Source organism: Somniosus microcephalus, chromosome 9 (assembly GCF_052327205.1).
Source record: "Somniosus microcephalus isolate GS21.2 chromosome 9, FLI_Smic_1.0, whole genome shotgun sequence".
NCBI lineage: Eukaryota > Metazoa > Chordata > Chondrichthyes > Squaliformes > Somniosidae > Somniosus > Somniosus microcephalus.
The window spans coordinates 205,905,215-205,918,922 of record NC_140995.1 but is presented as its reverse complement, the minus strand read 5'-3'; the positions used below and the strand labels follow the sequence as shown (position 1 = coordinate 205,918,922).

The 13,708-nt window shown below is 45.1% G+C and overlaps 1 protein-coding gene across 1 annotated transcript in view; it reads right to left on the bottom strand.

Annotated features, from left to right (window-relative positions):
- Positions 1-13,708, bottom strand: part of cdc40 (cell division cycle 40 homolog (S. cerevisiae)) — a 148,689-nt gene that overhangs the window by 44,156 nt on the left and 90,825 nt on the right. Inside the window, exon 10 of the mRNA XM_085997797.1 lies at positions 13,143-13,244. Coding sequence (XP_085853923.1) covers positions 13,143-13,244 — 102 coding nt within the window. The remainder of the gene's footprint in view (positions 1-13,142; positions 13,245-13,708) is intronic.

Sequence of the window (13,708 nt, the reverse complement as noted above, 5' to 3'; positions counted from 1 at the left end):
AACCCCACAGTGCAGATAGAGGCCATTTCAGCCCATCGAGCCTGCACCGACACATATCCCACCCGATCCCCGTAACCCCTACACCAACACATATCCCACCCTATCCCCGTAACCCCACGTATTTAATCCCCCTAACACTAAGGGTCAATTTATCATAGCCAATCAACCTAACTCGCACATCTTTGGACTGTGGGAGGAAACCGGAGCACCCGGAGGAAACCCACGCAAACACGGGGAGAATGTGCAAACTCCACACAGACAGTCGCCCGAGGCCAGATTCGAACCCGGGTCCCTGGCGCTGTGAGGCAAGAGTGCTAACCACTATGCCACCGTGCTGCCCTATTTGCCATTCAAATAATAATCTGCCTTCCTGTTTTTGCCACCAAAGTGGATAACCTCACATTTATCCACATTATAGTGCATTTGCCATGTTTCTGCCCAATCACCCAACCTGTCCAAATCGTACTGCAGTTTCACGACATCCTCCTCACAGCATACCCTCCCACCCAGCTTTGTGTCGTCTGCAAATTTGGAGATATTACATCCAATTCCCTCGTCCAGATCATTAATATATATTGTGAACAGCTGGGGTCCTAGGACCGATCCTTGCGGGACCCCACTAGTCACTGCCTGCCACTCGGAAAACGACCTGTTTATTCCAACTCTTTGCTTTCTGTCCGCCAACCAGTTCTCTATCCAAGTCAATACCTTGCCCCCAATCCCATGTGCCTTAATTTTGCACGCTAATCTCTTATGCGGGACCTTATCGAAAGCCTTCTGAAAGTCCAAATACACCACATCCGCTGGTTCTCCCTTATCTATTTTACCAGTTACATCCTCAAAAAATTCCAGTAGATTAGTCAAGCATGATTTACCTTTTGTAAATCCATGTTGACTTTGTCCGATCCTGTCACTGCTTTCCAAGTGCTCTGCTATTACATCTTTTATAATGAACTCTAGCATTTTCCCCACTACCGAAGTCAGGCTTACCGGTCTATAATTCCCCGCATTTTCTCTGTCACCTTTTTTGAATAGTGGGGTAACATTAGCTACCCTCCAATCCAGAGTCTATCGAGTTCTGGAAGATGACCAGCAATGCATCTACTATTTCTAGGGCCACTTCCTTAAGTACCCTGGGATGTAGATTATCAGGCCCTGGGGATTTATCGGCCTTCAGTCCCATCAATTTTCCTAACACCATTTCCCTACAAATACTGATTTCTTTCAGTTCCACCCTTTCATCAGACCCTATGTCCCCCGGCATTTCTGGGAGGTTATTTGTGTCCTCCTTTGTGAAGACAGAACCAAAATATGTATTTAGTTGGTCTGCCATTTCTTTGTTCCCCATTATAAATTCCCCCGATTCTGACTGCAAGGAACCTACGTTTGACTTCACCAATCTTTTTCTCTTCACATATCTATAAAAGCTTTTACAGTCAGTTTTTATGTTCCCTGAAAGCTTACTCTCATATTCTATTTTCCCTTTCTTAATTAATCCCTTTGTCCTCCTTTGTTGAATCCTAAACTGCTCCCAATCCTCAGGATTATTGCTTTTTCTGGCCAATTTGTATGTCCTCTCCTTGGATCTTATGCTATCCCTAATTTCCCTTGTTAGCCACGGTTGAGTCACCTTTTTTGTTTTATTTTTATGCCAAACTGGGATGAACAACTTCTGTAGTTCATCCATGCGGTCTTTGAATGTTTGCCATTGCCTATCCACCGTCAACCCTTTGAGTGCCATTCCCCAATCAATCCTACCCAACTCGCTCCTCAGACCATCGTAGTTTCCTTTATTTAAATTGAGGACCCTAGTTTGAGTCAACTACTTCATTCGCCATCTTAATGAAGAATTCGATCATATTATGATTGCTCTGACCCAAGGGGCCTCGTACAACAAGATTGCTAATTAATCTTTTCTCGTTACATAATACCCAGTCTAAGATGGCCTGATCTCTGGTTGGTTCCTCGACATATTGGTCCAGGAAACCATCCCGTAAACACTCCAGGAATTCCTCCTCCACAGTATTGTTACTAATTTGGTTAGCCCAATCTATATGTAGATTAAAGTCACTCATGATGACTGCTGTGCCCTTATTGCACGGTTCTTTAATTTCCCTTTTAATGCCATCCCCAACCTCCGCCTTACTGTTTGGAGGTCTATATACCACTCCCACTAATGTTTTTTTCCCCTTAGTATTTCTCAATTCTACCCATACAGATTCCACATCATCAGAGCTAATATCCTTCATTACAATTGTGTAAATCCCTTCTTTAACCAGTAATGCTACCCCACCTCCCTTTCCTTTTTGCCTATCTTTCCTGAATATCGAATACCCCTGGATGTTGAGTTCCTAGTCTTGGCCATCCTTGAGCCACGTTTCCGTAATCCCAACCAAATCATATTCATTTACCTCTATTTGTGCAGCCAATTCATCCACCTTATTACAAATGCTCCTCGCATTAAGACACAAAGCCTTCAGGCTTGTTTTTTTAACGCTCTTAGACCTATTAGAATTATTATTTACTGTGGCCACGTTTGATTTAAACCGTTGATTTCTCTGACTGCCACTTTTGTTTTTCTCCTTCCTATCTTTTGCTTTTATCCTTGTTTCCCTTTCCTCTGTCTCCCTGCTCAGGTTCCCAACCCCCTGCCATTTCAGTTTAAACCCTCACCCACAGCACTAGCAAACACTCCCCCTAGGACATCGGTTCCAGCCCTGCCCAGGTGCAGACCGTCCGGTTTGAACTGGTCCCACCTCCCCCAGAACCGGTTCCAATGTCCTCGGAACTTGAATCCCTCCCCCTGGCACCATTCCTCTAGCCACGTATTCATCTGAAGTATGCTTCTATTTCTACTCTGACTAGCACGTGGCACTGGTAGCAATCCTGAGATTACTACCTTTGAGGTCCTGTTTCTTAATTTACCTCCTAACTCCCTATATTCCGCTTTTAGGACCTCATCCCGCTTTTTACCTATATCGTTGGGGGAGATGGTTTCTCAGGGGAATGCAGCAAGAGCCAAGTCCGTGGCACTACGAGTGGCTCAGCTGCACAGGAGGGGAGGAAAAAGAGTGGGAAAGCAATAGTGATAGGGGATTCTATCGTAAGGGGAACAGATAGGTGACTCCAGGATGGTATGTTGCCTCCCTGGTGCTAGGGTCAAGGATGTCATTGAACGGCTGCAGGGCATTCTGAAGGGGGAGGGCGAACAGTCAGAGGTCGTGGTTCACATTGGTACCAACGACATAGGTAGAAAGAGGGATGAGGTCCTGCAACAAGAATTTAGGGAGCTAGGTAGCAGATTAAAAAGCAGGAACTCAAAGGTTGTAATCTCTGGATTACTCCCGGTGCCTGCTTCTGGGGAAGGTGGGACCTATACAAGTCGGACGGGTTGCACCTGAACCGGAACGGGACCAACATCCTTGCGGGGAGGTTTGCTAGTACTGTTGGGGGGTGGGGTTAAACTAACTTGGCAGGGGGATGGGATACGGAGTGGAGCTATAGTAGGGCGTGATGCACAGCCAAATATAGAGAAAACAAGTCAGCCTGGAAGGCAGAGCAAATATGTAACGGCACAAGGGAGTATGGCAAGGCTGGATGGCATTTATTTTAATGCAAGGAGTCCTGTGAGTAAGGCAGATGAATTGAAGGTGTTGATGAACACATGGGAGTATGATATTGTTGCTATCACAGAGACATGGTTGAGGGAGGGGCAGGACTGGCAGCTCAATATTCCGGGGTATAGAATCTTCAGGCGAGACAGAGGGGGGTGTAAAAAAGGAGGGGGTGTCGCAATATTAATCAAGGAGTCAATTACTGCTGTAAGGAGGAATAATATCTTAGCAGGTTCCTCTAATGAGGCCATATGGGTAGAACTTAAAAACAAAAAGGGGGCAAGCACTTTGCTGGGAGTGTACTATAGGCCCCCAAACAATCAGGGGGAGATAGAGGAACAGATATGTAGGCACGTCTCAGAGAAGTGTAGAAATAATAGGGTAATAATAGTAGGGGATTTCAACTTCCCCAATATTAACTGGGATAGTCAGAGTGTGAAAGGCTTAGAGGGTGCGGAATTCTTAAAGTGCATCCAGGAGAGCTTTTTGAGCCAGCATGTAGAAAGTCCTACAAGAGAGGGCGCGGTACTGGACCTAATTCTAGGGAATGTAGCCGGGCAAGTGGTAGAAGTGTCAATAGGAGAGCATTTTGGTGACATTGACCATCATTCGGTGAGATTTAAGGTAGTCATGGAAAAGGACAAAGATGGACCGGAAATAAAGGTTCTAAATTGGGGGAAGGCCGATTTTAATATGATAAGGCACGGTCTGGCCAAAGTGGACTGGGATCAGCTACTTGTAGGAAAATCCACATCAGAGCAGTGGGAGTCTTTCAGAAAGGAAATAGAGAGAGTACAACGTCAACATGTTCCCGTAAAGGTCAAGGGTGGGACCAACAAGCCCAGGGAACCCTGGATGTCATCAAGGGATATACAAGAATGGATTAGGAAAAAAAGCGAGGCTTTTGGCAGATACAAAAAACTAAAAACAGTGGAAGCCCTAGAGGAGTATAGGAAGTGCAGGGGGGTACTTATAGAAATTAGGAGAGCGAAGAGGGGGCATGAAAAAACACTGGCGGGCAAAATAAAGGAAAATCCCAAGGTGTTTTATAAGTATATTAAGGGCAAGAGGATAACCAGGGAAAGAGTAGGGCCCATTAGGGACCAAAGTGGCAATCTGTATCTCCCTGTCCTGCTGCCTTCAGGGATCTATGTACATGCACACCAAGGTCCCTCTGATCCCCTGTCCTTCCTAGGATCCTACCATTCATTGTGTATTCCCTTGCCATGTTAGTCCTCCCAAAATGCATCACCTCACACTTTTCAGGGTTAAATTCCATTTGCCACTGTTCTGCCCAGCTAACCAACCCGTCTATATCGCCCTGTAGCCTGAGGCTTCCCTCTTCGCCGGAAGATGTGGGTGAGGTTTTAAATATTTTGCATCTGTGTTCACTATGGAGAAGGACGATGTAGGCATAAAAATCAGGCAGGGGGATTGTGATATACTTGAACAAATTAGTATTGAGAGGGAGGAGGTACTAGCGGTTTTAGTGGGCTTAAAAGTGGATAAATCCCCAGGCCCAGATGAGATATATCCCAGGTTGCTGTGTGAGGCAAGGGAGGAAGTTGCAGGGGCTCGGACACAAATTTTCAGAACCTCTCTGGCCACAGGGGAGGTGCCAGAGGACTGGACGACAGCTAATGTAGTACCATTATTCAAGAAGGGTAGTAGGGATAAACCAGGGAATTACAGGCCAGTGAGCCTAACATCAGTGGTAGGTAAATTATTGGAAAAAATTCTGAGGGACAGAATTAGTCTCCACTTGGAGAGGCAAGGATTAATCAAGGCTTTGTCAGGGGGAAATCATGTCTAACCAATTTGATTGAATTTTTGAGGGGGTGATTAGGTGTGTGGATGAGGGTAGTGCAGTTGATGTAGTCTACATGGACTTCAGTAAGGCTTTTGACAAAGTCCCACATGGGAGACTGGTTAAGAAGGTAAGAGCCCATGGGATCTAGGGCAATTTGGCTCATTGAATCCAAAATTGGCTTAGTGGCAGGAGGCAGAAGGCGATGGCCGAAGGTTGTTTTTGTGACTGGAAGCCTGTGTCCAGTGGTGTACCGCAGGGATCGGTGCTGGGTCCTTTGTTGTTTGTAGTGTACATTAATGATTTAGATATGAATGTAGGAGGTATGATCAGTAAGTTCACAGATGACTCAAAAATTGGTGGAGTGGTAAATGGCGAAGAGGGAAGCCTCAGGCTACAGGACGATATAGACGGGTTGGTTAGATGGGCAGAACAGTGGCAAATGGAATTTAACCCTGAAAAGTGTGAGGTGATGCATTTTGGGAGGACTAACATGGCAAGGGAATACACAATGAATGGTAGGATCCTAGGAAGGACAGGGGATCAGAGGGACCTTGGTGTGCATGTACATTGATCCCTGAAGGCAGCAGGACAGGTAGATAAGGTGGGTAAAAAGGCATAAGGGATACTTGCCTTCATTAGCTGAGGCATTGAATATAAGAGCAGGGAGGTTATGATGGAGCTGTACAAAACGCTAGTAAGGCCACAGCTGGAATACCATGTGCAGTTCTGGTCGCCACACTATAGGAAGGATGTGATTACATTGGAGAGGGTGCAGAGGAGATTCACCAGGATGTTACCTGGGCTGGAGCGCTTCAGCTATGTTTTCCTTAGAGCAGGGAAGGCGGAGGGGTACCTGATTGAGGTGTACAAAATTATATGGGGCATAGATAGGGTAGATAGAAAGGAACGTTTCCCCTTAGTAGAGGGGTCAATGACCAGGGGGCATAGTTTCAAGGTAAGGGGCAGGAGGTTTAGAGGGGATTTAAGGAAAAACTTTTTCACCCAGAGGGTGGTTGGAATCTGGAACTCACTGCCTGAAAGGGCGGCAGCGGCGGGAATCTCGGCGGCGGAGCGGTGATATAAAAAGGCGCCAGAGACCAGGTAGGCCTCAGAGCGGCAGCAGTGGGAATCTCGGCAGAGCGGTGATATAAAAAGGCGCCAGAGACTAGGTAGGCCTCCGAGCGTACTAATCTCCAATCTCAGAGAAAGGGAGAGAATTAAAAAGTAATCGAAGTGTGACGTCACCAGAAAGCAGGTAAGTGGTTAGTTGGTATTTCTCTCTCTTTTAAACTTAAACTCTGTGGTATATACTTTCTAAGCTCTCTGTGGTGTCGCGGGGACTGTTGGTAAACCAGGGCCCTTAAATATATCATTTAACTGTAGTGTAATTGGTGGGATTGATTTGTTTAATTTAATTTGAATTAATTAAAGGGTAATTCATGGCAGGACAGCCCGGTGCCGTGGTATGCTCCTCCTGCGCTATGTGGGAACTCAGGGACACTTCCTCTGTCCCTGACAACCATGTGTGCAGGAAGTGTGTCCAACTGCAGCTACTGACAGACCGTATTGCGGCGCTGGAGCTGCGAGTGGATACATACTGGACCATTCGCGATGCTGAGGACATCGTGAATAGCACGTTCAATCAGTTGGTCACACCGCAGGTAAAGGTGGCACAGGCAGAAAGGGAACGGGTGACCAACAGGCAGAGTAGTAGGCGCAGGCAGGTAGTGCAGGGGACCCCTGTGGCCATCCCCCTCTCAAACAGATATACCGCTTTGGATACTGATGGGGGGGGATGGCTTACCAGGGGAAGGCAGCAGCAGCCAACTTCCTGGCACCAGGGGTGGTTCTGCTGCACAGGACGGGAGGAAAAAGAGGGGTAGAGCTATAGTGATAGGGGATTCGATTGTAAGCGGGATAGGCGTTTCTGCGGCCGCAAACGAGACTCCAGGATGGTGTGTTGCCTCCCTGGTGCAAGGGTCAAGGATGTCTCAGAGCGGCTGCAGAACATTTTGGAAGGGGAGGGTGAACAACCAGTTGTCGTGGTGCATATAGGTACCAACGATATAGGTAAAAACTGGGATGAGGTGCTAAAAGCTGAATATAGGGAGTTAGGAGGTAAATTAAAAAATAGGACCTCAAAAGGTTGTAATCTCAGGATTGCTGCCAGTGCCATGTGCTAGTCAGAGTAGAAATAGAAGGATATTTCAGATGAATACGTGGCTAGAGGAATGGTGCAACAGGGAGGGATTCAAATTCCTGGGACATTGGAACCAGTTCTGGGGGAGGTGGGACCAGTACAAAACGGATGGTTTGCATCTGGGCAGCGCCGGGACTGAAGTCCTAGGGGAGTGTTTGCTAATGCTCTGGGGAGGGTTTAAACTAAAATGGCAGGGGGTTGGGAACCTGAGCGGGGAGACAGAGGAAAGAGAAACAAGGATAGAAGCAAAAGACAGGAAGGAGAAAAACAAAAGTGGCAGGCAGAGAAATCAAGGGTTTAAATCAAACATGGCCACAGTAAATAATAATTCTAAAAGGTCTAAGAGCGTTAAAAAAACAAGCCTGAAGGCTTTGTGTCTTAATGAGAGGAGCATTCGTAATAAGGTGGATGAATTAGCTGCGCAAATAGAGGTAAACGAATATGATATGATTGGGATTACAGAAACATGGCTCCAGGGTAGCCAAGGCTGGGAACTCAACATCCAGGGGTATTCAATATTCAGGAAAGATAGGCAAAAAGGAAAAGGAGGTGGGGTAGCACTGCTGGAAGAGGGGATTAACACAATTGAAAGGAAGGATATTAGCTCTGATGATGTGGAATCTGTATGGGTAGAACTGAGAAATACCAAGGGACAGAAAACGTTAGTGGGAGTGGTATATAGACCTCCAAACAGTAATGCGGAGGTCGGGGATGGCATTAAACGGGAAATTAGAGAAGCGTGCAATAAGGGCACAGCAGTTATCATGGGTGACTTTAATCTACATATAGATTGGGCTAACCAAATTAGTAACAATACTGTGGAGGAGGAATTCCAGGAGTGTATACGGAATGGTTTCCTGGACCAATATGTCGATGAACCAAATAGAGATCAGGCCATCTTAGACTGGGTATTATGTAACGAGAAAGGATTAATTAGCAATCTTGTTGTGCGAGGCCCCTTGGGTCAGAGCGATCATTATATGATCGAATTCTTCATTAACATGGAGAGTGAAATAGTTGACTCAGAGACTATGGTCCTGAATTTAAATAAAGCAGACTATGATGGTATGAGGTGCGAGTTGGGTAGGATTGATTGGGGAATGTCACTCAAAGGGTTGACGGTGGATAGGCAATGGCAAACATTCAAAGATCGCATGGATGAACTACAGAATTTGTTCATCCCAGTTTGGCATTAAAATAAAACAAAAAAGGTGACTCAACCGTGGCTAACAAGGGAAATTAGGGATAGCATAAGATCCAAGGAGAGGACATATAAATTGGCCAGAAAAAGCAGTAAACCTGAGGATTGGGAGCAGTTTAGGATTCAACAAAGGAGGACAAAAGGATTAATTAAGAGGGGGAAAATAGAGTATGAGAGTATTGATGGGATTGAGGGCCGATAAATCCCCAGGGCCTGATAATCTACATCCTAGGGTACTTAAGGAAGTGGCCCTAGAAATAGTAAATGCATTGCTGGTCATCTTCCAAAATTCGATAGACTCTGGAACAGTACCCATGGATTGGCGGGTAGCTAATGTTACCCCACTGTTCAAAAAGGGTGGTAGAGAGAAAACGGGGAATTACAGAGCCCGACATCGGTAGTGGGGAAAATGCTAGAGTCCATTATAAAGGATGTAATAGCAGAGCACTTGGAAAGCAGTGACAGGATCGGACAAAGTCAACATGGATTTACAAAAGGTAAATCGTGCTCGACTAATCTACTGGAATTTTTTGAGGATGTAACTGGTAAAATAGATAGGGGAGAACCAGTGGGTGTGGTGTATTTGGATTTTCAAAAGGCTTTCGATAAGGTCCCGCATAAGAGATTAGCATGTAAAATTAAGGCACATGGGATTGGGGGCAAGGTATTGACTTGGATAGAGAACGGGTTGGCAGGCAGAAAGCAAAGAGTTGGAATAAACGGCTCTTTTTCCGAGTGGCAGGCAGTGACTAGTGGGGTACTGCAGGGATCGGTCCTTGGACCCCAGCTATTCACAATATATATTAATGATCTAGACAAGGGAACTAGATGTAATATTTCCAAGTTTGCAGACAACACAAAGCTGGGTGGGCGTGTGTGCTGTGAGGAGGATGCCGAGAAACTCCAGTATGATTTGGACAGGTTGGGTGATTGGGCAGAAGCATGGCAGATGCAATATAAAGTGGATAAATGTGAGGTTATCCACTTTGGTGTCAAAAACAGAAAGGCAGATTATCTGAATGGCAATAGATTGGGAGAAGGAGAAGTGCAACAAGACCTGGGCGTCCTTGTGCACCAGTCGCTGAAAGTAAGCATGCAGGTGCAGCAGGCGGTTAAGAAGGCAAATGGTATGTTGGCCTTCGTAGCGAGAGGGTTTGAGTAGAGGAACAAGGATGTCTTGCTGCAGTTGTACAGGGCCTTGGTGTGACCACACCTTGAGTATTGTGTGCAGTTTTGGTCGCCTTATCTGAGGAAGGATGTTCTTGCCATGGAAGGAGTGCAGCGAAGATTCACCAGGCTGATACCTGGGATGGCAGGAATGACGTATGAGGAGAGATTGGGTCGATTGGGTTTGTACTTGCTGGAGTTTAGAAGAATGAGAGGGGATCTCATCGAAACTTATAAAATTGTAACAGGACTAGACAGACTAGATGCAGGAAGGATGTTCCCGATGATCGGGGAGTCCAGAACATGGGGTCACAGTCTAAGGATAAGGGGTAAGCCATTTAGGACAGAAATGAGGAGGAATTTCTTCACCCAGAGAGTGGTGAACCTGTGAAATTCTCTACCAAAGAAGGCAGTAGAGGCCAATTCATTAAATATATTCAAGAAGGAGTTGGATATATTTCTTAAGGCTAAAGGGATCAAGGGATAAGGAGAGAAGGCAGGAACAGGGTACTGAATTTGGATGATCAGCCATGATCTCATTGAATGGCGGAGCAGGCTCGAGGGGCCGAATGGCCTACTCCTGCTCCTATCTTCTATGTTTCTATGTAACTCTCACAACATTCAAGAAGCATTCAGATGAGCACTTGAAACGCCATAGCATACAAGGCTACCGACCAAGTGCTGGAAAATGGGATTAGAATAGACAGGGCTTGATGGCCGGCACAGACACGATGGGCCGAAGGGCCTTTCTCTGTGCTGTACAGCTCTATGACATTTTAATGATCTATACCTCCACTGTTTTTCGCTTTTCACCATTTAGAAAGTACCCTGTTCTACCCTTTTTAGTCCAAAGTGGATGACCTCACATTTGCCTACATTGAAATGCATTTGCCACAGTTTTGCCCATTCACTTAAAACTGTTGATATCCCTTTGTAATTTTATGCTTTCATCTACACTGCCTACAATGCCACCTATCTTTGTGTCATCAGCAAATCTGGATATATGACTTTCTGTGCCATCATCTAAGTCGTTAATAAATACTGTGAATAGTTGAGGCGCCAACACAGATCCCTGCGGGACACCACTAGTCACATCCTGCCAATTTGAGTACCTACCAATTATCCGTACTGCCTGTCTCCTGCTGCTCAGCCAATTTCCTAACCAGGTCAATAATTTTCCCTCAATTCTGTGGGCTTCTACCTTAGTTAACTGTCTCTTACGAGGGACCTTATCAAATGCCTTCTGGAAGTCCATATAAATAACATCTACAGACATTCCCCTGTCCACTACTCTAGTCACCTCCTCAAGCATGACCTACCCATCACAAATCCATGCTGGCTCCCTCTGATCAGCTGAAAAATTTCAAGGTGTTCAGTCACCGTATTCTTGCTTATAGACTCTAGCAATTTCCCGACAACAGATGTTAGGCTAACTGGTCTATAATTCCCTGGTTTTCCTCTCACCATTCTTAAATAACGGAGTAACATGCGCAATTTTCCAATCTAAAGGAACGGTTCCTGAAATCGAGAGAACTTTGGAAGATTATAGTTAGGGCATCTGCAATGTGCTCACCTACTTCCTTTAAAACCCTGGGATGGAAACCCGGGGATTTGTCACTCTTTAGTGCCATTATTTTCTTCATTACTGTTATTTTACTTACGTTAATTTTACTGAGTCCCTGTTTCTGATTCAATATTAGTTTCCTTGGGATTCCTGGCATACTATCCTCTTCTTCTACTGTGAATACTGACACAAAGTAATTTTTTTATTTTTTATTCATTGATGGGATGTGGGCGTCGCTGGCTAGGCCTGCATTTAGTGCCCATCCCTAATTGCCCTCGAGAAGATGGTGGTGAGCCGCCTTCTTGAACCACTGCAGTCCATATGGTGTAGGTACACCCACAATGCTGTTAGGAAGGGAGTTCCAGGATTTTGGCCCAGTGACAGTGAAGGAATGGCGATACAGGTCCAAGTCAGGATGGGGTGTGGCTTGGAGGGGAACTTGTAGGTGGTGATGTTCCCATGCGTCTGCTGCCCTTGTCCTTCTAAGTGGTAGAGGTTGCGGGTTTGGAAGGTGCTGTTGAAGGAGCAGTGGCGAGTTGCTGCAGTGCATCTTGTAGATGGCACACACTGCAGCCACAGTGCGCCGGTGGTGGAGGGAGTGAATGTTGAAGGTGGTGGATGGAGTGCCAATCAAGCGGGCTGCTTTATCCTGAATGGTGTCGAGCTTCTTAAGTGTTGTTGGAGCTGCACTCATCCAGGCAAGTGGAGAGTGTTCCATCACACTCCTGACTTGTGCCTTGTAGATGTCTGCCATTTCTTTATCATTGATAATATCACCACTTTCAGTTTTTAAGGGGCCAACATTGTTCCTGACTACCCTCTTTTTTCTAATATAATAATACATTCTGGGTGTTGATTTTGATCCCTTGCAAATTTCTTTTCATAATCCCTTTTTGTAGCTCTTACTAATCTGTTGTGTGCCCCTTTGCTGTTCTTTGTATCTTTCCCATTCGCCAGGATCTGTGCTATTTTTTGCATTTTTGAATGCTTTTTCGTTTAGTTTTACGCTGTCCCTCACCTCCTTAGCTGTCCATGGCTGGTTTTTTGGCAAGTAGAGCTCTTGCCCCTGAGGTGTATAAACTGGTTCTTTATCACCTTAAATTATTTTTTGAACGTCTCCCACTGATCTTCTGTTGTTTTATCTTCTGGGATAGCATAAGATCCAAGGAGAGGACATATAATTTGGCCAGAAAAAGGCAGCAAACCTGAGGATTGGGGGCAGTTTAGGATTCAGCAAAGGAGGACAAAGGGATTAATTAAGAGGGGGAAAATAGATTATGAGAGTATTGATGGGATTGATAAAGGCCGATAAATCCCCAGGGCCTGATAATCTACATCTTAAGGAAGTGGCCCTAGAAATAGTGTTAGGGCCTATATAAGCTGTGTCTTTATGCATCTTTCCACTTCACCGGACGAAGGAGCAGCGCTCCGAAAGCTTGTGATTTCAAATAAAACTGTTGGACTATAACCTGGTGTTGTGTGACTTCTTACATTAAAAATAGGAATTAGTTGAAGTGTAATAGTTTACTGAGCTTTACAAGACGACCGGAAAGTTTCAAATACCAAAACCAAGTATGTTTACGCACCTGTCACGATGTCCCAGAGTTTAAGGTAGCGGTCATAAGCAGCACTCAGGAACTGGGTGCCATCATTGTTAAAGCATATGTCTCGCACGGCTTTACTATGGCCTTAGGGAGAGAGATAAGGAGAAAAAAAGTACATAAATACTGATGACATCAATGGCTATAAATGTTTCTTGGCTTCTGTTTGCTGGTGAGATTCACAGAAAATGGTCTTAGTTGATTGGCCTAAAAACAGTAAAGCTGTCCATGGTTTCTTGAATCCAGTGGCATGTATGTGGAAAACCACACAAAATCTCAGTTATACTGAAAGCAAGTGCATCAACTTGACTCCTAATAGAAAGGAGCGCTTTTTAAAAATATGCTTCATTAAAATTTCAAATGTACATTAGATACAATTAGATTTATTCAATGCAAACATTTAATGTTTCAGTCACTTGAAAATGATTTACATGTTAAGCTTTTTAAAAATAAATCAGTACAGTAGAACCTCACCATACTAAAGTAATCCAGACCAGCACCCGCTCAGTAAGGTGGAAATTCAACAGTTCCACAGGTTACCCTAATTTGTT